The sequence below is a fragment of the Prionailurus bengalensis genome, chromosome E3, assembly GCF_016509475.1.
Source record: "Prionailurus bengalensis isolate Pbe53 chromosome E3, Fcat_Pben_1.1_paternal_pri, whole genome shotgun sequence".
NCBI lineage: Eukaryota > Metazoa > Chordata > Mammalia > Carnivora > Felidae > Prionailurus > Prionailurus bengalensis.
The window spans coordinates 26,705,678-26,728,311 of record NC_057357.1 but is presented as its reverse complement, the minus strand read 5'-3'; the positions used below and the strand labels follow the sequence as shown (position 1 = coordinate 26,728,311).

Sequence of the window (22,634 nt, the reverse complement as noted above, 5' to 3'; positions counted from 1 at the left end):
GAACTGAAGCTACGAGTGGAAAAGCTTCAAAGCAAATCTAGAAGTATTAGAGAGTTTCTGTTTGGGATTATGAGAACGTTCTGGAAAAGGATAGTAGTGCTGGTAGCAACACTGGGAATGTACTTAATGCCACTGAATTGTACACTTAAAAATATCTAAAATAGGAAATTTCATGCTGTATATGTAATTTGCTACAATTTTTTAAATGGCGGGGGGAAAAAAGATCAAAAAGCTGGGAATTCCTGCATCCATGACGATGCGGCCACACTACAGAACATTACACATTCCTTAAGGGAACTAATTGTGTCTTCTAAATAGAAGCTTTGAGAGATGTCTGGTATATTGGGGAGTGGAAAAAGCATGTTACAGAGTGTCACTTAGATAGGATCCTATTTCTGGAAGAACACAAAACAGGCAGATGGACAATGGCAACCATGCAGATGAGAGCTGCCTGGGGGAAGCAGGATTCAAGACAGGAGGGCAGGGGCGCCTGGGTGACTCAACTGGTTCAGCATCCGACTCTTGAATTTGGCTCGGGTCATGATCTCAAGGTTTGTGAGTTCAAGCCCCATGTCAAGCTCTGCGCTGACAGTGTGGAGCCTGCTTGGGATTCTCTGTCTCCCTCTCTCTCTGCACCTCTCATGCACTCTTTCTCTCACAAATAAACAAAGACAGGAGGACAGAGTGGGCTAACCTTTTTTAAAGATGCTTTTCTATTGTTTGCTTGTAAAAAAAATAGAAATATGAAAAAGTTAGGAGGGGGGAGCAAAGCACTCTTCTGGATACATAGCCTGCCACCTGACGTTGTGTCCCTCCTGGCAGAATGTGAGTACTCAGCACCACTGGGGATGGGCCCACTACTAAAAATGGAATCTAATGAAAAGTCAGATTTGACACAGTTTAGAGCAACTGTAGGCAATAGGAGGATACAATACACCACGAAGAAACAATGAACTAAATCCACACTAGGCGATGTTCTACGGGACAAATGCCCAGTGTCCACCCAAATCAATGGCATAAAGAAGGGGAAGGGGAATTCTTAAAAGAATAAAGGGGGCTTAAGAGACATAACAACCAAACGTAGCACGTGGATCCTGTTTGGATCCTGGTTTGAACAAAACAATCCTAGAAAGCCATTTGCAACTTCATCAGGTAACTGGCTTGATTTTATTAGGTATGATGATAGTATGTTAAGGAAGAAAAAAAAAGGTGAAATAAGATTTGGGCAGAATAATCCAGCAAAAGTTGGGGAGCGGGACAGGTGAAACAAGATTAGCCAAATGTTGGTAATGATTGAAACTAAGTGATAGGCATATGGGGGGGTTCATTATACCTTTTGTTCTGTAAAAGTTTTGGGGGCGCCTGGGTGGCTCAGGCGGTTGGGCATCCGACTTCAGCCCAGGTCATGATCTCACAGTTTGTGAGTTCGAGCCCCACGTCGGTCTCAGTGCTAACAGCTCAGAGTCTGGAGCCTGCTTGGGATTCTCTGTCTCCCCGTCTCTCTCTGCCCCTCCCCTGCTTGTGCTCTGTTTCTCTCTCAAAAATGAATAAACATTAAAAAAAAAAAGTTTTGTTTTTAAGAAGCAAATGCCCTCTGAGGCATGAAACGCTCTATTTCACACTGTCCCCACCTGGTTCTCTTCAGCTCATTTGGTTAGCTCCCCAAACCCTGCTTTACAGCTGTCCTTTCTTTCTTTTTTCTAGGAAACTTAACATTTATTAAGAATGAAGAGAGATATTTACAACAAGTTATAAGAAGTCAGCTGAAACACATCTGGTCAGTGACTTAGCCACATTTTCTTGGTACTCACTATACCAGTAGATGCCTCAGGCAGGTTCGTGCAGTAAGCCCCTGTGACTCTCCTCCCCTCTCCTCCCAAGGCCCTTACACCGGGTAGTGAGGTGGCAATGTGAGGGAATTCATGCCTTCGGGAGCCAGCCACCTTTAGGAAGTCCAGAATGAGTGCCTTGTTGGGTGGGAACACTCTTAAGAGCTTTCCTACCCAAACTCCCAGTTGTCCAGTAGGACTGAGCCCCAGCTGCCAACAGCTCCAATAAGATACATTTTATCCCTTCTTTCTCTCTCTCTCATTCCCTCACTCCCCTGCTGGTAAACACTTGTCATTTCTAACATCTTCCGAGCAACACCGCCTCCCAGGGCCCCCACCTCATGCCCTCGGCTGTTGATATGCTAACACATGTACAAAAAATATAGTACCACTGAGTACATGCTTAAGTCAAAGAGATTTCACTGCATGGGCACACTCTAATTCATTCACAGGGGCTGTCTGAAGGCTGTAGAGGCCTCTTGGCTCAGCAGGAAAAGGTGCCACAATTGATCAGCAATGTCTGCCATGAGCAAGAAAGCAGGCAAGTGGTGATCTGCTTGGCATGTCTAGGCATTACCTAAGGATTGTCAGCCGGATCTCAAAGCCTGGGGAATAATCCTCATAGTGGATGATTTTGGCAAAGATCATTGGGGTGATAAAATTGGCCAGCGTGATCACAATAGAAGGCAGGTACAATATCAAAAGGTTCTCTCCAAAAACCATCTTGTCAATTTCCTGTGAAGATAACAAAGGGAAGTTTGCACCCAGATGAATTGACCTTGAAAGAACTTAACTCTGACGTAGTCAAGTCATTATGCTGAACACCTTATATGCTATATGTCAATTATATTTCAATAAAACTGGAAGAAATAAACAAAAAAAGAGCTCAACTATACATATTTAGAAAACAAACAGAAGAAAACATATATGTCATTCAACATGGCCCATAAACATAAGCCATTTCCTTCCTTGGGTGTTCAAATAGAGGAACTGTGCTCTAGCACCTCAGGAAGAAAAATTTGCTCTATTGGATTAAGGTCAAGTATTGAAAGAAATCCATGGATGGGGCGCCTGGGTGGCTCAGTCGGTTAAGCATCTGACTGTTGATTTTGGCTCAGGTCACAATCTCATGGTAGTGAGATCGAGCCTCAAGTCATGTTCTATGCTGAGTGCGGAGCCTGTTTGGGATTCTCTCTCTCCCTCTCTCTCTCTGCTCCTCCCCTGCTCATGGTATCTCTCTCTCTCCCCCACAAAATAAATAAATAAACATTAAAAAAAAGAAAGAAAAAATCCATGGAATCTGTATTAATAGGCAACTTAAAGTATTATTAAGGCCATAGTAGTAATTGATTTGGACTAGCCAGTCCCTCCTTTCAGAGTAATAGACTAATTGGTCACATATGTGGCTATCTGGGATAAAACTATGTTTCCTGGCCTCCCTTATAGCTAGATACAGCGATCAGGGATGTGAGTGGAAGTTTTAAGTGCAAGCACTAGGTCTTGCCCTTGAAGGAAAGGGTGTGCCTTCCCCGACCCCTTCCCATTGGCTAGAACATGAATGTGCTCAACTGTCTCATACCACATAGAAGAGAACACATCCTAAGAATGGCAGGGCCACAACAGGAATGAACCTGGGACCCCAATGATTGATTTCATGAAGTAGAGCCACCAGACGAACTTGGCTTTTTTAAACCACTGCTATTAAACTTTTTTAAATGTTTTATTTATTTTTGAGAGAGAGAGACAGAGTACAAGTGGGGGAGAGGCAGAGAGAGAAGGAGACACAAAATCCGAACGAAGCAGGCTCCAGGCTCTGAGCTGTGAGCACAGAGCCCAATGCGGGGCTTGAACTCACAGACCGCGAGATCATGATCTGAGCCAAAGTCGGACGCTTAACCAACTGAGTCATCCAGGCGCCCCTAAAACACCTGCTATTTTAGGTAAAGTGGGGCCCCAGCTAGTAAGTAGTGGAGTTGGCTATTAAATCTAGGCAGGCAAGCCTGAATTTTGAATCCTGTGGATTCCAGGAGGAATTCCAAACACTCTTTTTGGATGCTTTTGTTATTTTTATTAAAAGTGGAAATTGTGGGTTCCTGGGCAGCTCAGTCAGTTAAGCGTCCAACTTTTGATCTTGGCTCAGGTCTTGATTTCAGGTTGTGAGTTCAAGCGCCACGATGGGCTCCCCACTGGGAGTGAAGCCTACTTTTAAAACAATACATAAATAAATAAAACAAAATCAAAGTGGAAATTGGTCACCTCTGATTTTCCAGTTCTCTGTCATATCAGCCAAATTTATATCCACTTCAGACAATGCACTTGGCCTACAAAATGTCCAGCCAAAGTAAAAGTTAAACTGACTTTCACAGAGTACTCACTTTTTTCATGTGCTCTTGTGAGAATATCGTTGCTCTATAAATTGCATAAAAGCATGCAGCTAAAACAGCCAGAACAATGCAGTTCAAAAACAGTCTCAAAGAGTAAATCCGTATTGTTTCTTCCGAGGTCCTTTCTGCTATCTTCTGCCGTATTCTTTCTTCCTCCAGATCTGCCTGAGGGCCAAAGAAAACTCATCTGTGAGCACTAGGTGAAGCGATATTCAGGGGTTGAACATGTGACTCACCGTCGTGCCCTATCCAGCCATCTATAAGACCTTCCTTAAGCATTCATCTCCCCCCAGGTATCTTCCCAGACCAAGCTCAACTAGTCTTCATGTCTACTAAAGACCTAAGTCAAGGTAGAGCCTCCTATTTAAGGCAACAGTTAGACTCCACAATAAATGTGAAAACGGAAGCATAACCTATTCATGACATTACTGACATGCAGTATGTGCCATTCCTTTAAATTTTTTTAATGTTTTATTTATTTTTTGAAAGACAGAGAGAGAGGGAGAGGGAGGGAGGGAGGGAGCGTGAGCGGGGGAAGGGCAGAAAGAGAGGAGGGCAAAGGATCCAAGGCAGGCTCTGTGCTGACAGACTGACAGCAACAAGCCTGATGTGGGGCTGGGACTCATGAACTGCGAGATCACGACCTGAGCTGAAGTTGGACGCTTACTTGACTGAGCCAGCCAGGTACCCTGTGCCGTTCCTTTAAACAGATAATACATTTAATTTGATTCCTTCCATCTTACTTTATTATGGTTTTGATATAATTGTCCCCTCCTCTTTTTTTGGTAGGTTTGGTCAAGATACTATTTGTTCCTCTTTTTCCCCTTATGAATCTGGAAATTCGTTTGTACTTTTTTGTATTCTCCACTCCACCTTATCGTTGTGGCCTCCCCCCTTAGTTGTTTCTCCTGGTATAAGTGATGCACGACAGATTCTCAACAGGTGGAAAAATAACAGCATGAGGTGGTGGGGAAGGAGGGAAGATACTCTCCCCTCCCACCCACCATCATGTCCCCACATCTCCTCCAATCCCCAGTCCATCAGCTCCATGTGTAGGGTAAGGGGATCTCTGTGGAAAGCTCTTTTTTTTTTTTTTTAAGTTTATTTATTAATTTTGAGACAGAGCACAAGTGGGGAAGGGGCAGAGAGAGAGAGACAGAGAGAGAGACCGAGAGAATCCCAAGCAGGCTCTGCACCACCAATGCAGAGCCCGATGTGGGGCTTGAACTCATACACTATGAAATTATGACCTGAGCCGAAGTCGAACACTTACCCGACTGAGCCACCCAGTGGCACCCTCCGTGGAAAGCTCTTGAAACCAACACTAGGGAAATCTGCTGAGTACTGAAGACAGCCTGGCCCCGACCCAGCTGCTCTGCAAGCTACAACCCCCGCTTTCCAAGGCACGACTTTGCTGGCAAGGAACCCGCCGAGGGAAAAGCCAGCAGCACTCACCCGGAGCTCATACCGCAGGCTGCTGTGCTTCAGGTCCGCCATGCTACGGTTGGTGATGCAGAAGTCCCAGCCAGCAAAGATCTTGTTGCAGTAACTCTGAAAGTGCTCCTCACTCCGGATCAGGTTGATTTTGAACCCTTCCACTGACCTGAGTCCAAGACATGATTCCCTTTCTTTTAAGAACAGCATACAGGCCCACAGATTGGCTTTGTTTACAATTTAAAAAAAAAAATGCATGGCTGCATTTTCCACTCATTTTGACATGGACACGTTCTGGACCATTCTAAATATGAGTGGCAGTTAAACAGGTAGCTTGTTGACAATTATGTCATCTGCCCAGTGGCTTTTCTCACAGCTGGAATAAATCTAAACTCTTTAACACAGCCTAGAGATCCTGCACTGTGCCATCTTTCCTCCCATACGGCCATTCTGCTGTAACTACCATGGCTTTGTTTCCTTTCTACAAACACACAAATTTCTCCGGCCCCAGGGCCTTTGTACTTACAGGACCCTCTACCCACTCTTGGGACAGTTCTTCCCCTGCCTCTTCCCAAGGCTGCTCCTTTTGCATCATTCAGGTTTCAGCTCAAATATCCCTTGCAAAGATTCCTCACTGCCCCATCTAAAGTTGTGACCCCCACTTCAAATTAGTCTATTTTCTTCAAGGCAATGAACCTAATCCGCAATCATCTTGCAGCCCCTTAACCTGACTCAATTAAAAAAAATTTTTTTTTTTAATTTTTTTTTTCAACGTTTATTTATTTTTGGGACAGAGAGAGACAGAGCATGAACGGGGGAGGGGCAGAGAGAGAGGGAGATACAGAATCAGAAGCAGGCTCCAGGCTCTGAGCCATCAGCCCAGAGCCTGACGCGGGGCTCGAACTCACGGACCGCGAGATCGTGACCTGGCTGAAGTCGGACGCTTAACCGACTGCGCCACCCAGGCGCCCAAAAAAATTTTTAATGTTTACTTATTTTTTGAGAGAGACAGCATGAGCAGGGGAGGCGCAGAGAGAGAGGGAGACAGGATCTGAAGCGGGCTCTGTGCTGAGAGCAGAGAGCCCAATCTGGAGCTTGAACTCCCAAACCGCGAGATCATGACCTGAGCCAAAGTCGGACGCTTAACTGACTGAGCCACACAGGCACCCCAACCTGACTAAATTTTAAATTCCTTGAGGGCAAGTACCCTGGCTATCTGGCCATTTTTATATCTGGAATGCCTGGACCATAATATGACCAAATATAATTGATGGATAAATCAATGTATAAATGACTTAAATGGTAAAATAGCCAAATATTTAGTGAGCACCTATTTAGGTCAGATGCCACTTGGTGGCACATTTTATAATTTTAATTCATTCAAATGCCTTCCTGGAAAAAATACACCCCAGCCTTTGATGATACGAAAACATTGAATGCCACAGACTGTGTAGAGGCAACAGGATATTTTTAGGATTTGCTAGTGAGTTGTAAAGACAGCTGAAGTATAAGGAAATTACAGTTATCAGTCATTCTGCCAAAAGGTCACAGCAAAAATTGTATATCAGAACCACCTGGGGTGCTCTTCCAAAATGCAGACGCCCAGGAGGCCTCACACTCTGAGATTCCTAATTCAGGAGATCCCACGTGGGGTCCAGAAATACGTTATTTTAGCAAGCTCCATGGGGATTCTGAGGTCCTATCCCAGTTGAAATCCTATGATTTAGACCAAAACTACATTTTACAGATGAGAAAGCAGAGATACAGAGATGGGAAAAATTATTTCCCTAGATCCAGAGAGTGAGGGCAAGAACTGGGGCTAATTTGACGGTGACAACGATGGTAATTTTAATTCAATAAATGTCTGGAAGGTGCCAGTACTAAGTCCTTTACCTGCCTTGTTTCAGTTAATCTTCCATTTCACAGGGGAAGAAAATGAGGCTCACAGAGGTGAAGGGGTGTTTGAACCTTGGTCTCTGGACCCCGAAGTCCAGGCTCTTTGCTGTTAATAGCACTTCCTCCTCCTGGAATAGACTTTCCCCATGACATCACACCCAGGCCTCCCTCCAGTCTTCCTCAGGAAGCAATCAGAGCCCTGAGGTGAGGAGCTTGGGCAAGGTCTGAAGGTGGAGTCACTATTCGGCTAATAAAGCTTAAATCTTCTCCAGGACTCCTTCCAAGGTCCTGGGAGAGCCTCCAGCAACGTGTTCATATGGTCCTGTTGTGTTTATTTTTTCAGACTTTACACAAGACCTTTTTGTATTCTTCATCTCAAAGAGGGCCCCTCCAAACTGTCTAAACCGCAGGCCCATAAAACTTGGATCTGTCCCTGCCATAATCATAGAGTAGCAAAGCCAGACCCCAATCAACTAACATTTCTCTACCATGCATCTCTCTGCTCTCAAAATGAGCCACTGCTTTTTTGCATCAGTATGCTGCCCATTTGAGTGGGCGATGGACACACAGCACTTAATTTTCATCTCATAGATGCCAACACAGGATATGAGTGCCCAGCTAGTCTCTGGGGCTTTTTCTGTGGTGATAAATCCTAGTCTCTGTGGAGGGCAACTCTGTCCTCAACACCCTGGTCCCTTCTATGCCTGTGATAAGGAGCTTCAGAGCCCCATGGCTTATAGCATGTATGCTCTCATGTAGACAGTGAAGCGGGTAAGAGAGGTGCCCACCCATAACCTTGCCTGCCGACCAACATCATTGGGGCAGAGAGAACAAGCTGTCCATTAAAAACTTGCGGTTCTCCTATAGTATTATATTAGTGCTAGAAAATAGCTGCCAGCCAGGGACATCTCCCAGCCTCCCCCACAGTTATCTTTGGTCTATAACTAATGGAATGTGAACAATGTGCATCACTTCCAGGCCTAGCCTATAAATACCTCCCATGTGATACTCCTCCATGTTTGTTTTCCCTTCCTGCCTTTCTAGCCAATGCTGAAAATGGCTGAAGTTTGGTAAACTTGAATCCCAGAATGACTGAGAAGGAGTCTACCACAGTAACCTGTGTCTCTATTCAGAACTTCATGTAAGAAAGATATACAACTCCTATTGTTTGGCTGTTGGTACTTTTTAGGACAGTTGTTTGTTAGTAATTAAAGTAATTAATATTCCTTGCTATTCATGTCTTGGGAATTGGCATCTCCCACTGAACCATTGGTCCACCATGGAAAATGAGACGTTCTCCTATGACCTTGACCTGCTGACCTTAGTTGAAGGGTCGGGTTTGGATACCTGAATTAAGCAGAATCAATGAGTCTCTTCAAAAGGATTTCTGAACCTGTGACTGAGAGTCTATGTAAGGAAGCTGCCACCAGGAGAATCAGAGAGGAAGGAGCCCTTGCTTTTGGTTGTTTAGAAGACATACCTATATCCTTACCCTTCCTATAATTTGGAGCTTCCTCCCTACCTTGGTTCTCTGAGCCCCTCAGTTCCCCTTTACCGCAGTTAATCAGAGTAGGGTCTCTAACACTTGCAACCCAGTAGAGACCTGATTAGCATCCACACCAGATCCAAGGTAAGGTTACATTATGGCGCTGGCCAATGTGTGTAATTATGACTGACTGAAGCACCCCAGACTTCTGCTCCAGCTCCCAAATTTTGCTTCCATTTCCTCCAGGTCTCCCCTGCCTGCAAAAGACTCATGGACCTTTCTTCCCAAATCCTACTCCTGGCCTCTGCTCATCCTTTGGGCAATGGTTCCAAGAGTCCACGGACCTCCAATAAACCCCAGCCATCAAAGGTAATGCAAAAAGAACACAATGAAGAGATAAATTTTACCTTTTCACTATCCAAAGAAGACTCAGGGCCAGGTAGGCAATCGTGCTTAACAAATAAGCCAGGGGCAGATCATAGGTGAAGTTCTGAAATTTCACCCCATCAATGGTGTAATGTCCATAAAAGAGGCAGGTCTCCTCCAAGAAACCCTGAAACCAAACCAAGGGCATGAGGTCAGACTGGTGAATTCACTTCAGGGAACAGGAGACCAGTCTCTGCCTCAAGAAACTCGCATTCCAGTGTCATTGTTCATTCCTGAATTCCCAGACACCAGAACAATGCCAGAATCATAAGGCATGTTTGGTTAGTGTTTGGGGAACAAAGCACGGATAAAACCCGAGCATTAAAAATACAGAGATGTATGATCCAAGAATGAAATTAACAATTCCATGTGCAAAAAGAATAACATACTTAGGTATAGATTTAAAACATGAAGTGTAAATCACACAGTCTTTTTTTTTTTAATGTTTATTTTTGAGAGAGAGAGAGACAGAGAGAGAGAGAAAGACAGAACATGAATGTGGGAGGGACGGAGAGAGACAGACACAGAATCCAAAGCATGCTCCAGGCTCTGAGCTGTCAGCACAGAGCCCAACATGGGGCTCGAACCCATGAGTCATGAGATCATGACCTAAGCCAAAGTTGGACACTTAACTGACTGAGCCACTCAGGCACCCCCCTCCTTTTCTTTCTTTCTTTCTTTCTTTCTTTCTTTCTTTCTTTCTTTCTTTCTTACATTCTTAACACTATCAAACATTGTTAAGAAAAATTAAACATCTAAATCAGTGGAAAACATTCCATGTTCATGGATCAGGAGAATAATGTGATCTACAGATTCAACACATCTGTATCAGAATCCCTGGTGGCTTCTTTGCAGTAATTTACCAGCTAATCCTAAAATTCACATTGAATTGTAAGGGGCCCAGAATAGCCAAAACAATCTTGAAAAAGAATAATAAAGTTGGAAGACTCACACATCCCAATTTCACTTACTATAAAACAACACTCATCAATACATTGTGGTAGTAATATAAAAATAGACATAGATCAATGGAATAGAATTGAGGCAAATACATCTATGATGAATTGATTTTTGATAAAGGGAAAGAATGGTTTTTTCAAGAAATGGTACTAAGACAGCTGGGTAGCAGATGCAAAAGAAAGAAAAGAAAAAGAAGCTGAACCCCTACATTACCCTATATATAAAAATTAACTTATGGATCAAAAACTTAAATGCAAGAGCCCAAACTAGAAAACTCTTACAGGAAAATAGAGGACTAAAGTCTCCATGACCTTGAATTTGTCCACGAATTCTTAAGTATGACACCAAAAGCACAAGCAATAAAAGAAAAAATAAATTGGACTTCATCAAAATTAAAAACTTTTATGCTTCAAAGGATACTATCAAGAAAGTGAAAACACAATCCAGAGAATAGAAGCAAATACTTGTAAACCATGTGTCTGATAAGGACCTTATATCTGGAATATATAAAGAATCCCTGGGGATCCCAGCTGGTTAGTTGATAGAGCATGAGACTCTTGATCTCGGGGTTGTGAGTTCGAGTTCCACGTTAGGTGTAGAGATTACTTAAAAAGAAAATCTTAAAAGAAAAAAAAAAAGAACTCTTATAGCTCAACAATAAAAAGACAGAATCCAATTAAAAATGGAAGGAGGATCCAAATACACATTTATTCAAAGAAGATACACAATGGTCAATAAGCACATGAAAAGATGCTCAACACCATTAGTCATTAGGGAAATGCAAATCAAAATCACAAAGAGGTTCCACTTTCACACAAACTGGGGTGGCTATAATCAAAAAGTCAGTAAATAGCAAGTGTTGATAAGAATGTGGAGACATCAGCATCCTCAAACATTACAGGTGAGAATGGAAAATGGTGCAGCTGCTTTGGAAAAGTCTGGCAGTTCCTCAACAAGTTAAACACAGGGTTACCATTTAACCTAGTGATTTCACTCCTAGGTATAGGTGTGGAATCACTAGTTGTAAACAATCCAACTGTCCACTGTGAATGGATAAACAAAATGTGGTGTATCTACACAATGGAATCTTATTAATGGAATCTACACAACTGGAATCTTGTTCCAATGGAACAAGACTGAGAGATGCTACAACATGGGTGAACCTTTAAAAACACTCTAAATGAAAGAAGCCAGAGACAAAAAAAAAAAAAAAAACACCTATTGTATGATTCCATGTATATGAAATGTCAGGAATGAGCATTTTGTACACAAAGGCAGATTAATGGTTGCTCAGGGCTGGTTAGGATTGGTAGGTGATACGTGAAGGGCACAACATTTCTTTTTGAGGTGATGAAAGTGTTCTAAGATTGGCAATGATGGCACACAGAAAAAACCATGGAATTGTGCACTTTAAATGGACTATATGATACATGAACTATATCTCAATAAAGCTCTCACCAAAACCAAACAAGACCAAAACCAAACCAAAACAAAACAAAACAAAAACCCCAAAGGCACCCTATGTGAAAATATAGCGTAGAAAAGCCCCCAGACTACTCAGGGTGGGAATAACCAAACACCTCACTCTTCTCCTTTGACAGCAGGAAAACTGTAGGAGTGGAAAGGGAATATATACAGAAAGCAGGAATAGTATACAAGGTACACAGATGTTCAGTATAGTATCATTTATAAAGGAGGAATATGGAAGCAATAGAAGGCTGTCTGGACCATGAAAAATCCGTATTATAAAATAGGAAGTAAGACCATATAAAGTCAGGTAGAGAGTAAAGTCAAAAAAGCTGTGAACCAGAAGGTCACGAGAAAGGTCAAGAGGGCTATGAACCAGTGTTAAAGGTTAGGTGGCCTCTGGGGAGAGGTACTTTCACTTTTTACTCTATAAATTTTGTATTTTTTATGATAACCATATATTGTTATATTGAGTATTTAAATACATGTTTACATGTATTTATTTATTTTGAGAGTGAGTGAAGGGCAGAGAGGGAGAATCCCAAGCAGGCTCTGCTTCGAGTCTGATACAGGGCTTGAACTCACGAACCACGAGATCATGGCTTCCCTTAAGTCAATTTTTATTAGAAATAAAAACGTAGAAACAGAAGATTCTATCTTTAATTCTTCTGAAGGCTGGGTACACAGGCTACAAAAACTTTCCCAACTACACGAAACCTGTTTTCATGGGCCCAGGTCGGTATCAGGGCTGTCTGTCATCAGTATCTCCCCTTCAAAATAATGTAACATTATGGGGCCAAGATCCAGTGGGCCTGGAAAAAGATTTATCTGATTTGATCATGAGCTCAACTGTTTTCAGCAAAGACAAGCCATTGTTTAACCTCTCTGGCCATCTCTCCTTTTATCATGGTATGCTAAACATTTATGATCAAGTGTATCTAAGCCTCCTATAATTTCTCCTATAAGGAAAAAGGTTATGGTGTGTGGAGGTCTATAAAAAGAAACTTTTCTTGTGGAATGTAATTTACAGAAAGGGGCCTAACAGCAGTTCTGGGAATTTGTTCCCACTTTGCTATCATTAGCGACCTTGGGTTACTCACTGAATTTCTTTCCCCCTTGCATATTTTATACAGCTTCTGTTTCTTCTTTTGCATAGTGGACATTTTAACACGTGTCTGATAATTCCTCTCAATTACTGTGAGAAAAACATAAGCTCATAGACGTGAAAACCACTTTTTCGAAATCAAATGCAATGGACAAATGCAAAGCTTTGCACATTCGGTAAAGCAGAAGTAACTTTCAGGGGCACCTGGGTGGCTTTGTTGGTTGTCTGACTCTTGATCAGACCTGAGTCTTGATCTCAGGGTCGTGATTTCAAGCCCTGGGCTGGGTTCCATGCTGGGCATGGAGTCTATTTAAAAAATAAAATAAAAATAAATAAATAAAATGAAGACTAGTAACTTTCAGAAAGACTTTTTATATATTTGTATTTTTTATTTTTTTTAATGTTTATTTATTTTTGAGATAATGCGAGAGGCAGAGTGCACGTGGCAGAGGGTAGAGAGAGAGGGAAACAAAGAATCCGAAGCAGGCTCCAGGCTCTGAGCTGGCAGCACAGAGCCCGACGCGGGGCTCGAACTCACAAACCGTGAGATCATGACCTGAGCCGAAGTCGGATGCTTAACCGACTGAGCCACCCAGGGGCCCCTATATGTTTGTATTTTTTAAACATCTAAAGGAGTGGTTCTTTTTTTTTTTTTTTTTTAAGTAGGCTCCATGCCCCACATGGGGCTAGAACTCACAACCGTGAGATCAAGAGTCACAGGCTCTATTTTGAACCAGCCAGGCACCCCTCTAAAGGAGTGGTTCCTAACCAGAGGCAATTTTGTCCCCCAGGAAACATCTGGCAATGTCCGGAGACATTTTTGATTGTACAACTGTGGCTGCTACGGGCGGCGTCCAGTAGGTAGAGGCCAGGGACACTGCTGTACTTCCTACAGTGCACAGGACGGCCCCCACAACAAAGAAGTATGGCCCTCAAATATCAGTCGTGCTGAGGTTGAGAAAAACTGGTCTAGAAGGCAGAGATGGCCATTTTCCATAGCTGCAATCTCATTTCCTGGAAAAAGTGGGATAAACAAATGGAAGCACACAAAAAAATCATTTTTTTTTTTTTTTTTTTTAGAAGAAAGAAGATAAAAACCCTTTGGAACTACTATAGCAAGGAGGAGATTAGTTCCACTTTAGAGCAGGGGGTTAACCTGGGATTAATCAACTCCGGATTTCAGGGAATGTGTATGGATGTGTACAAACGTGTGTGTGACTCAGGTCTTTGTGTGTAATTTCTGGGAGGAAGAGTCCAGGCTTTCATCCGGGTGGTTGAAGACCCCAAAATGTAAGGTATTACAATGTCTGAGAAATTAAATAAATTCTATTTGGGTTTATTTTCACTGAAACTTCTTTCTGTGGGAGAGCTCAGTATTCTGCTATAGGTCAATACAAAGGTGGCAGGGACTAAGGAAAGGCCAAAGGCTGAAAGTGACAAAGCCCATTTCCTGTATAATCTAGCAGCAGGTGGGTGAACATTATCCTTGCCGACGGTGGTCAACTCTTGTGTTTGGCTCACCACAGATACTCAGGAAACTGATCTTTCAGTTAACCTATTTTTTGGGACACCTCGGGGCCTCAGTCAGTTACGTGTCTGACTTCGGCTCAGGTCATGATCTCACGGTTCGTGGGTTTGAGCCTCACACTGGGCTCTGTGCCGACAGCTCAGAGCCTGGACCCTGCTTCCGATTCTGTGTCTCCTTCTCTCTCTGCTTCCCCCCTGCTCATACTCTGTCTCTGTCTCTGTCTCAAAAATAAATAAACATTTTTAAAAATTTTAAATTAACCTATTTGCAGTATATCGAGGGTCCAAATACAGAATTATGTGAAATACTTACAGTGCCAGAGAGCAAGTCTATGATATAACTATAAAAGTAAATGAGTCCAGAACTACTTATTGGATACACTGTGCATTGAACATCTGTGAAAAAACAAAAACAAGAACGTCAGTGGAAATAGTTTCACAGTCTCTACAATTTGTCTATCATAATTTGTGTACATATGCATGCATATGTATAATATTTAGACATGTCACATATAATTATGTGTGGATGTGTTTATGAACTTGTGGTTTTCTGTCTGCAGTCCAAACCTCAATACACCAAGTACAGCAGCATTTTCCCCTCTCGCTATTCTCCCTACACATCTGTGGATGTATGTCTTTTTCTGTACATGTTTCTGTACATGTATGTGGGTCTACTTATAGCATGTGTTTTGTTTGTATTGGTATTTTGTGCTTTGGGGTTTATGTTTGCACGTGTTTTGGAATATGTGATTGATGTATTGTTATTCCATTGTAAGCACATCCAATTTTAAAAGATCTTTCCAGGTGTGTAAATAAACACGCAGCTTCATTAAAACAACCTATATTTACATATGTACAAATGATCAAGGGATTATCTGAATACTAATTTTAGTGAAGCTACCTTATCCTTGAACAGCTAATTTACTTTTTCTGTATCAGTTACCTTTGCTATGTAACAAATAACTTCAAAGTCTCAGTTACTAAACATACTAAATATATATTTTCTCATTCATGGAGCTACAGTTTGAGCTCATGTAGCTGATTTAGGCTGAGCTAGGACGGACTCCAGTCTTCCAGTTGGGCTCAAGTCTACACCATATCACTTCATTCTGGGGCCCAGGCTGAGGCAATGGGCCCTCCCCAGGACTCTTCTCATAGACAAGTCAACCACATAAACCATTTCAAGCTAATATTCCTCTGGACAAAACAAGTCACATGGCCAACTGCAATACCAACAGGGCAGAAAGTATTCTCTGCCACAGTGGGATGCCCTACAAAGTCACAATTACAGGGGAGTGACAATTGAGGAAAATAACCCAATCTCTGAACCTCTGAACCCTGAATCTCTGAACCCTTCTCTGAACCTCAGTTCCCCTTTGTGAAAAGAAGAAAGTTAACGGTCAGTTAAGCATCTGACTCTTGATCTCAGCTCAGGTCTGGAACTCATGGTGGTGACTTAAAGCCGTGCATTGGGCTCCACAATGGGCGTGAATGCTACTAAAAAAAAAAAAGAAAGAAAGAAAGAAAGGAGTTGCACCAGTTCCTCCAAGGCTAATTCCAGTTCTGCCATTTTATAATTCTAACATAAGTAGGCACTGACTCAGCTCACCCTACTTCTGGCCCCTAGCACAGAGCTAGGAATCAAGAAGGGAATCGATAAATGTCTGTGGATGACAGAAACCCTCTACATTAGAATAAACAGAATGCCCAAAAGATGTGATTTCTGTTGAGCATTCAGTAAAGAAATACACGTCCGGCACTTGCTATAATGTCTGGCACATAACTGGTGGGAACTGAGTGTCACCATTATCAGAGATAAAAGTCTCGAAATAAAGTAGATAAATAAATTAGAGTAGGTTATATCATGTTTGCTAAATATTCCACTTTCCTAGCCCACAGTGCTCCTCCCAAGTGGTAGATAGGCACACAGTGACAAGAACATTCTCACAGCAAACCAGGCCTCAGACTCACCTGTGTCTTTGGACGGAATGAGAACAAAGGTGCTGTTGGTGATGTTGTATTTGGTGAGCAAGACGGGGAGCAAAACCAGCATAAAGATAATCAGAAAGATCACCAAGTTCAGCAACACCAGAAACCGCAAGAAGGAGAAATAGGACTGAATCCCAGTGCCAAACTTCCCTGGAAAAAAGAAATCCAGACATCACCAACCAGGAGCATCAACCCACACGCACTACCCGCGATACATCCAATCAGCCAGAAAGCTGAGGGACTTGGTGGGGGAGGGAGGAAGAAACATTTTGTGTATCTGCTGTTGGCTTTAAGTCTCTCCTTCTTTCACTTGTAAATCTACACTCCATCTTGAATTAGCTATTTGACAATGGTGTGTGGGAGGACTCAGTATCTTTTCTTATATGAATATCTAATTGACTCAGCACCACTTACTAAAAAGGCTACCCTTTCCCCCATGAATTGCAATAGGTGCTTTTGTAACTGACCATGACTGTATGAAACCGTTTCTGAATTCTCACAAGCCCCTTTCTGAATGAAAACCTCCAGAAAGGCCATCACTAAACCAGAAAGGAAGCTGGGCATGGAAGCTTGACTGCCAGGATCAAATCCTTCAAATCCTGGGGCTGCCTCATCCTAGCTGAGTGAACCTGGCCAAGTATTTCAACCCATCAGAGCCATGCGAATGATAAATACCTATATGAAAAGTTCTTGTGAGGATTAACTAAGCTAGTTATGAGTGAAATCTTTAACACAACACCTACTGGATAATAAAGGCTCAACTGGGGTCAGCTTTTATTATTTTGTTCCAAACATGATGTTGTGCTTAGATCGCAAAAAAAGTACGGCTAAATGGTTAAGTTTGTTTGTTTTTAATGTCTATTTATTTTTGAAGGGGGGAGGAGGGGAAAAGAGAGAGAGAGAGAGAGCAGGGGAGGGGCAGAGAGGGAGGGAGACACAGAATTTCTATCAGCACAGAGCCAGCCCGATGTGGGTCTCGAACCCACAAACCATGAGATAATGACCTGAGCTGCAGTCAGATGCTTAACCGACTGAGCCACCCAGGCACCCCCCAGATGGTTAAGTTTTAAGTGAGCCTATGAAGTCCCTTGTGATTGTGTTTATATTCTCCCAATAAAACAATTTTAAAAAGCATTTTATTGGGCGCCTGGGTGGCGCAGTCAGTTAAGCGTCCGACTTCAGCCAGGTCACGATCTCGCGGTCCGTGAGTTCGAGCCCCGCGTCAGGCTCTGGGCTGATGGCTCAGAGCCTGGAGCCTGTTTCCGATTCTGTGTCTCCCTCTCTCTCTGCCCCTCCCCCGTTCATGCTCTGTCTCTCTCTGTCCCAAAAATAAATAAACATTGAAAAAAAAAAAATTTTTATAAAAAAAAAAGCATTTTATTGAATAAATTACCAAGAGTATTTTATAGGTCTTAAAATAGTAATATTGACTGCATTTCTTCCATTCATCCTGCCACATTCACTACAAACTTTACAAAATTCCCACTTTAGCAGATTTGAGGAGTTGTTCGTAAATTGTTTTTGCTTTATGGCTACGTAACCCTAAGAGGTATTTTCTCCCTGGCCCTGCTATGTCACCCAAATGTTGAAATGTTTCTTCCTAATCTTATATTGTGGCACAACTTGCAATTTTCTGTATACTTGCTATGGAATGAATTGTGTCTCCTCCCTCCCTGAAATTCATATGCTGAATCCCTCAGCCCTAATCTAATGGTATTTCAAGGTGGAGTCTTTGAGAGGTGTTTAGGTTTAGATGAAGTTATAAGAGTGGGGCCCCATGATGGGATCGGTGACGTTACAAGAAGAGGCATCAGAACTGAAGCTCTCTCACCACCCCCCTCTCCCCTCTTTTCCCAAGAGCACACAAAGATGAGGTCATGTAAAGACACAGCGAGAAGGCAGCCTGGTCTTGAACTTCCAGTCTCCAGACTATAAAAAAATAAATTTCTGTCATTGAGGCCACCCTGTCTATAGTATCTGATTAGAGCAACCAGAGCTGACTGTTGGAATCCTGCAGCCCAATTCCCCCCAATATGGGGAAGGACGGATCCTCAGTATTTTCAGGGCCACGGGCACCTTTGGCAGTCCAGTGAAGCCTAATGAACCCTATTTCAGAATAATATTTTAAATGCCCCAAATACAAATAGACCTATGGTTATAATATTAAAAACCGGTTATAATATGAAAAACCAAACGTGTGCTACAATAATATAGGAGCATCTTCATTAGCACATTAAATAACAAGACCTAGTGGCAGATCCTGCAGGTTAACTGCTACAATTTCAAAGTAGTGATGAGTATAAATGGTGTTCCAAGACAATTACAGCCGGAAGGGATAGGAAAATATCTGATTTTCCTGCTGACAAAGACACAGTTCTGCTAATCCTAACTGGGGCTGTTACTCCCATTCATCATAGAAAGAAGTGCTAAATTTCATCTAGAGGTTAGAGACAACGAAGCTGTACTTTCCGCCGGGCATGGGAGACTTCTGCCAAGGAGCGCGGAGCCCGTGCGCAGAGTGTGGGGCGTGGTACCTTCTATGCTGCGAATGTCGTCCCGCCACAGCTCCAGGTGGGTCGTCATCTCGCGAGCCTTCCCTATGAACCTCTTCCAAGACTTGCTGCTATACCGTTTCCACTGGTCCCACTCAGATAAATACTTCATCTGGGTCTCCTGAATGTTCCTGCATTAAAAAACAGTCATGACAGGGGCGCCTGGGTGGCTCAGTCAGTTAAGCGTCCGATTCTTCATTTCAGCTCAGGTCATGATCCCACAGTTCGTGGGATTGAGCACTGCCTGAGGTTCAGCGCTGAAGGCATGGAGCCTGCTTGGGATTCCTTCCCTCCCTCCCTCTGTCTCTCTGCCCCTCCCCATGCGCCTACTCGCTCTCTCTCAAAATAAATAAATAAATAAATAAATAAATAAATAAATAAATAAATAAATAAAAGTCATGACAATGATCATGACAAGGTCATCAAGCCTCAGCATCAAATAAAATCCCAGCCAACAGGATGTGGAAAACCTGGAGCCCTCATACACTGCTGGTGGAAGTGTAAAATGCTGCAGCTGCTAAAGAAAACAGTCTGGGTATTCCTCAAAATGTTAAACACAGAATTCTGATATGACCCAGCAATTCTACCCCCAGGTAGATACCCCCAAAAGAACTGACAACAGGGTCTCAAACAAAAAGTTGTACATAAATTTTCATAGCAGCACTATTCACAAGAACTGAAAGGCGGAAACAACCCAATGTCCACCAATGGATGAATGGACAAACAAAATGAGGCACAACCATACAATGAAACCATAAAAAGGAATGGCATATTGGGGCACCAGGGTGGCTTGGTTGGTTAAGCATCTGACTCTTGGTTTCAGCACAGGTCATGACCTTTTGGTTCTTGAGTTTGAGCCCTACATCTGGCTCTGCACTGACTGTGGGGCCTGCTTAGGATTCTCTCTCTCCTCTCTCCTCTCTCTTCTCTCTCTCTCTCTCTCTCTCTCTCTCTTTCTCTCTCTCTCCCTGTATCTCTGCCCCTCCCCTGCTTGTGCTCTATCTCTCCCTCTCTCAAAATAAATAAACATTAAAAAAAATTTTTAAAAAGGGGGGGTGCCTAGGTGGCTCAATCAGCTTAGCATCTGCCTCTTGATTTCAGATCAGGTCATGATCTCACAGTTCGTGACATTAAGCCCTGCATGACAGTGCAGAATCCACTTGGGATTCTCTCTCTCTCCCTCTTTCTCTGCCCCTCTCCTAGGCTCATGAGCACACGTGCACACTCTCCCTCTCTCTCTCAAGACAAATAAGTAAACTTAAAAAAAAAAAAAAGGAAAAACAAATAATCCAGTGAAGAAATGGGCAGGAAACATGAATAGACACTTCTCTAAAGAAGACCTCCAGATGGCCAACAGGCACATGAAAAGATGCTCAACGTTGCTCCTCATCAGGGAAAGACAAATCAAAACCACACTCAGATACCACCTCATGCCAGTCAGAGTGGCTAAAATGAACACATCAGGAGAGTATAGATGTTGGAGAGGATGTGGAGAAACGGGAACCCTCTTGCACTGTTGGTGGGAATGCAAACTGGTGCAGCCGCTCTGGAAAACATTGTGGAAGTTCCTCAAAAAATTAAAAATAAACCTACCCTATGACCCAGGAATAGCACTGCTAGGAATTTACCCAAGGGATACAGGAGTGCTGATGGACAGGGGCACTTGTACCCCAATGTTTACAGCAGCCCTGTCAACAATAGCCAAATTATGGAAAGAGCCTAAATGTCCATCAACTGACAAATGGAAAAAGAAATTGTGGTTTATATACACAATGGAATACTATGTGGCAATGAGAAAGAATGAAATATGGCCCTTTGTAGCAACGTGGATGGAACTGGAGAGTGTTATGCTAAGTGAAATAAGTCATACAGAGAAAGACAGACACCATATGTTTTCACTCTTATGTGGATCCTGAGAAACTTAACAGAAGTCTATGGGGGAGGGGAAGAAGAAAAAAAAAGGTAAGAGGGAGGGAGCCAAAGCGTAAGAGACTCTTAAAAACTGAGAACAAACTGAGGGTTGATGGGGGTGGGAGGGAGGGGAGGGTGGGTGATGGGTATTGAAGAGGGCATCTTTTGGGATGAGCACTGGGTGTTGTATGGAAACCAATTTGACAATACATTTCATACATTAAAAAAATAAAATAAAATATTCAAATCAGAAAATAAATAAATAAATAAAGCCACTCCTTGTTAAAGGCAAAAAAAGGGAACTGCATACTGATATACACCACCACTTAGATGAACTTTGAAAACATGATGCTAAGTGAAAGAAGCCAGGTACAAAAGGTCACATGTTGTAAGATTCCATTTATATGAAATGTCCAGAATGGCAAATCTAAAGACAAAGAGTAGATTAGTAGCTGAGGGGAGGGGAAACAGAGAGGAGTAACTACAGATGATGAGGCTTTGGGGGTTTGCAGAGCTACAAGACGGAGGGAGCCTGGGTCCCTGAATGACTACAAAGTTCCCCTTTGATCTGAACCCAGGACTTTTATGTGAACAAGAAATAAACTTCTAGAGGCGCCTGGGTGACTCAGCTGGTTGAGTGTCTGACTTCAGCTCAGCAGCTCAGGTCACGATCTCACCATTTGTGAGTTCCAGCCCTGCATGTGGCTCTGTGCTGTCAGTACAGAGCCTGTTTTGATCCTCTGTTCTCTGCGCCCCTCCCCGACCTGCTTCTTGTGCTCTCTCTCTCTCTCTCTCTCTCTCTCAAAAATAAATAAAACATTAAAAAAAAAAGAGAGAGAAATTTCTAATATGTTGAGTTATTACATGTTGGGGTAACTTTGTCACTGCAGTGTGGATTACCTTAAGTAATACATTTCTAATTACATGAACTCTTCAGGAAATGCATCCCATGCATACAACACACCGTGCCTAAAACATACATCATATACCTTCCAGATGGCTACTGAACAAACCTTAGCCTCCGCTTCTCAGAGATGTTCAGTGCATACTTCCGAATCGATTGGCTATTGAGGTTTTCAGTGATTCCTCCCTCCAACTGGGAGCTGTAAGAGTCTATCGGCTTTAGCAAAGTGCCACTTTGCTTCTCTCGGGTAGGAATGGTCGTCCTCTTGCGTGCAATGGACCGATAGCTTGGCAATTCTTGAAGGAAATTCACAGGTGGAGAGGAAAAGCAACTGGAGTCCAACGAGAGGTTCTCTGAGCAAGAAAAAAGAGAATCATCAGTGACCCCACTGAGCCTGGGAGCCAAAGACACAAAACTTGCATAGGAGAACTTGAGTCTCAGAGGCCATACCCAAACCTGGCAGATGGTCACTAGCCTGTGCCACAGACAAAAACATTTGTATCTTTTTTTTAATGTATTCAAAAAAATTTTTTTAACATTTATTTCTTTTTGAGAGACAGAGTGAGACAGAGCATGAGTGGGGGAGGGGCAGAGAGACAGGGAGACACAGAATCTGAAGCAGGCTCCAGGCTCCCAGCTGTCAGCACAGAGCCCGACGTGGAGCCCGAACTCACAGGCTGTGAGATCATGACCTGAGCTGAAGTCGGACGCCCAACTGACTGAACCACCCAGGCGCCCCTAAAACATTTGTATCTAAATTATTC

At 42.9% G+C, this 22,634-nt stretch overlaps 1 protein-coding gene across 4 annotated transcripts in view; it reads right to left on the bottom strand.

The window, feature by feature from the left end:
• Positions 1 to 22,634, bottom strand: part of TMC7 (transmembrane channel like 7) — a 56,748-nt gene that overhangs the window by 18,419 nt on the left and 15,695 nt on the right. For all 4 annotated transcript variants that reach the window (XR_006294219.1, XM_043560423.1, XM_043560424.1 and 1 more), the window contains exons 2-9: positions 21,980 to 22,223; positions 19,038 to 19,186; positions 16,486 to 16,653; positions 14,828 to 14,910; positions 9,437 to 9,582; positions 5,669 to 5,816; positions 4,205 to 4,378; positions 2,407 to 2,564 (exon numbers count right to left, since the gene is read on the bottom strand). Coding sequence is in view for 3 of the 4 variants with exons in the window: in XM_043560423.1 (XP_043416358.1) it covers positions 2,407 to 2,564; positions 4,205 to 4,378; positions 5,669 to 5,816; positions 9,437 to 9,582; positions 14,828 to 14,910; positions 16,486 to 16,653; positions 19,038 to 19,186; positions 21,980 to 22,223 (1,270 nt within the window). In the remaining variant the exon portion in view is untranslated. The remainder of the gene's footprint in view (positions 1 to 2,406; positions 2,565 to 4,204; positions 4,379 to 5,668; positions 5,817 to 9,436; positions 9,583 to 14,827; positions 14,911 to 16,485; positions 16,654 to 19,037; positions 19,187 to 21,979; positions 22,224 to 22,634) is intronic.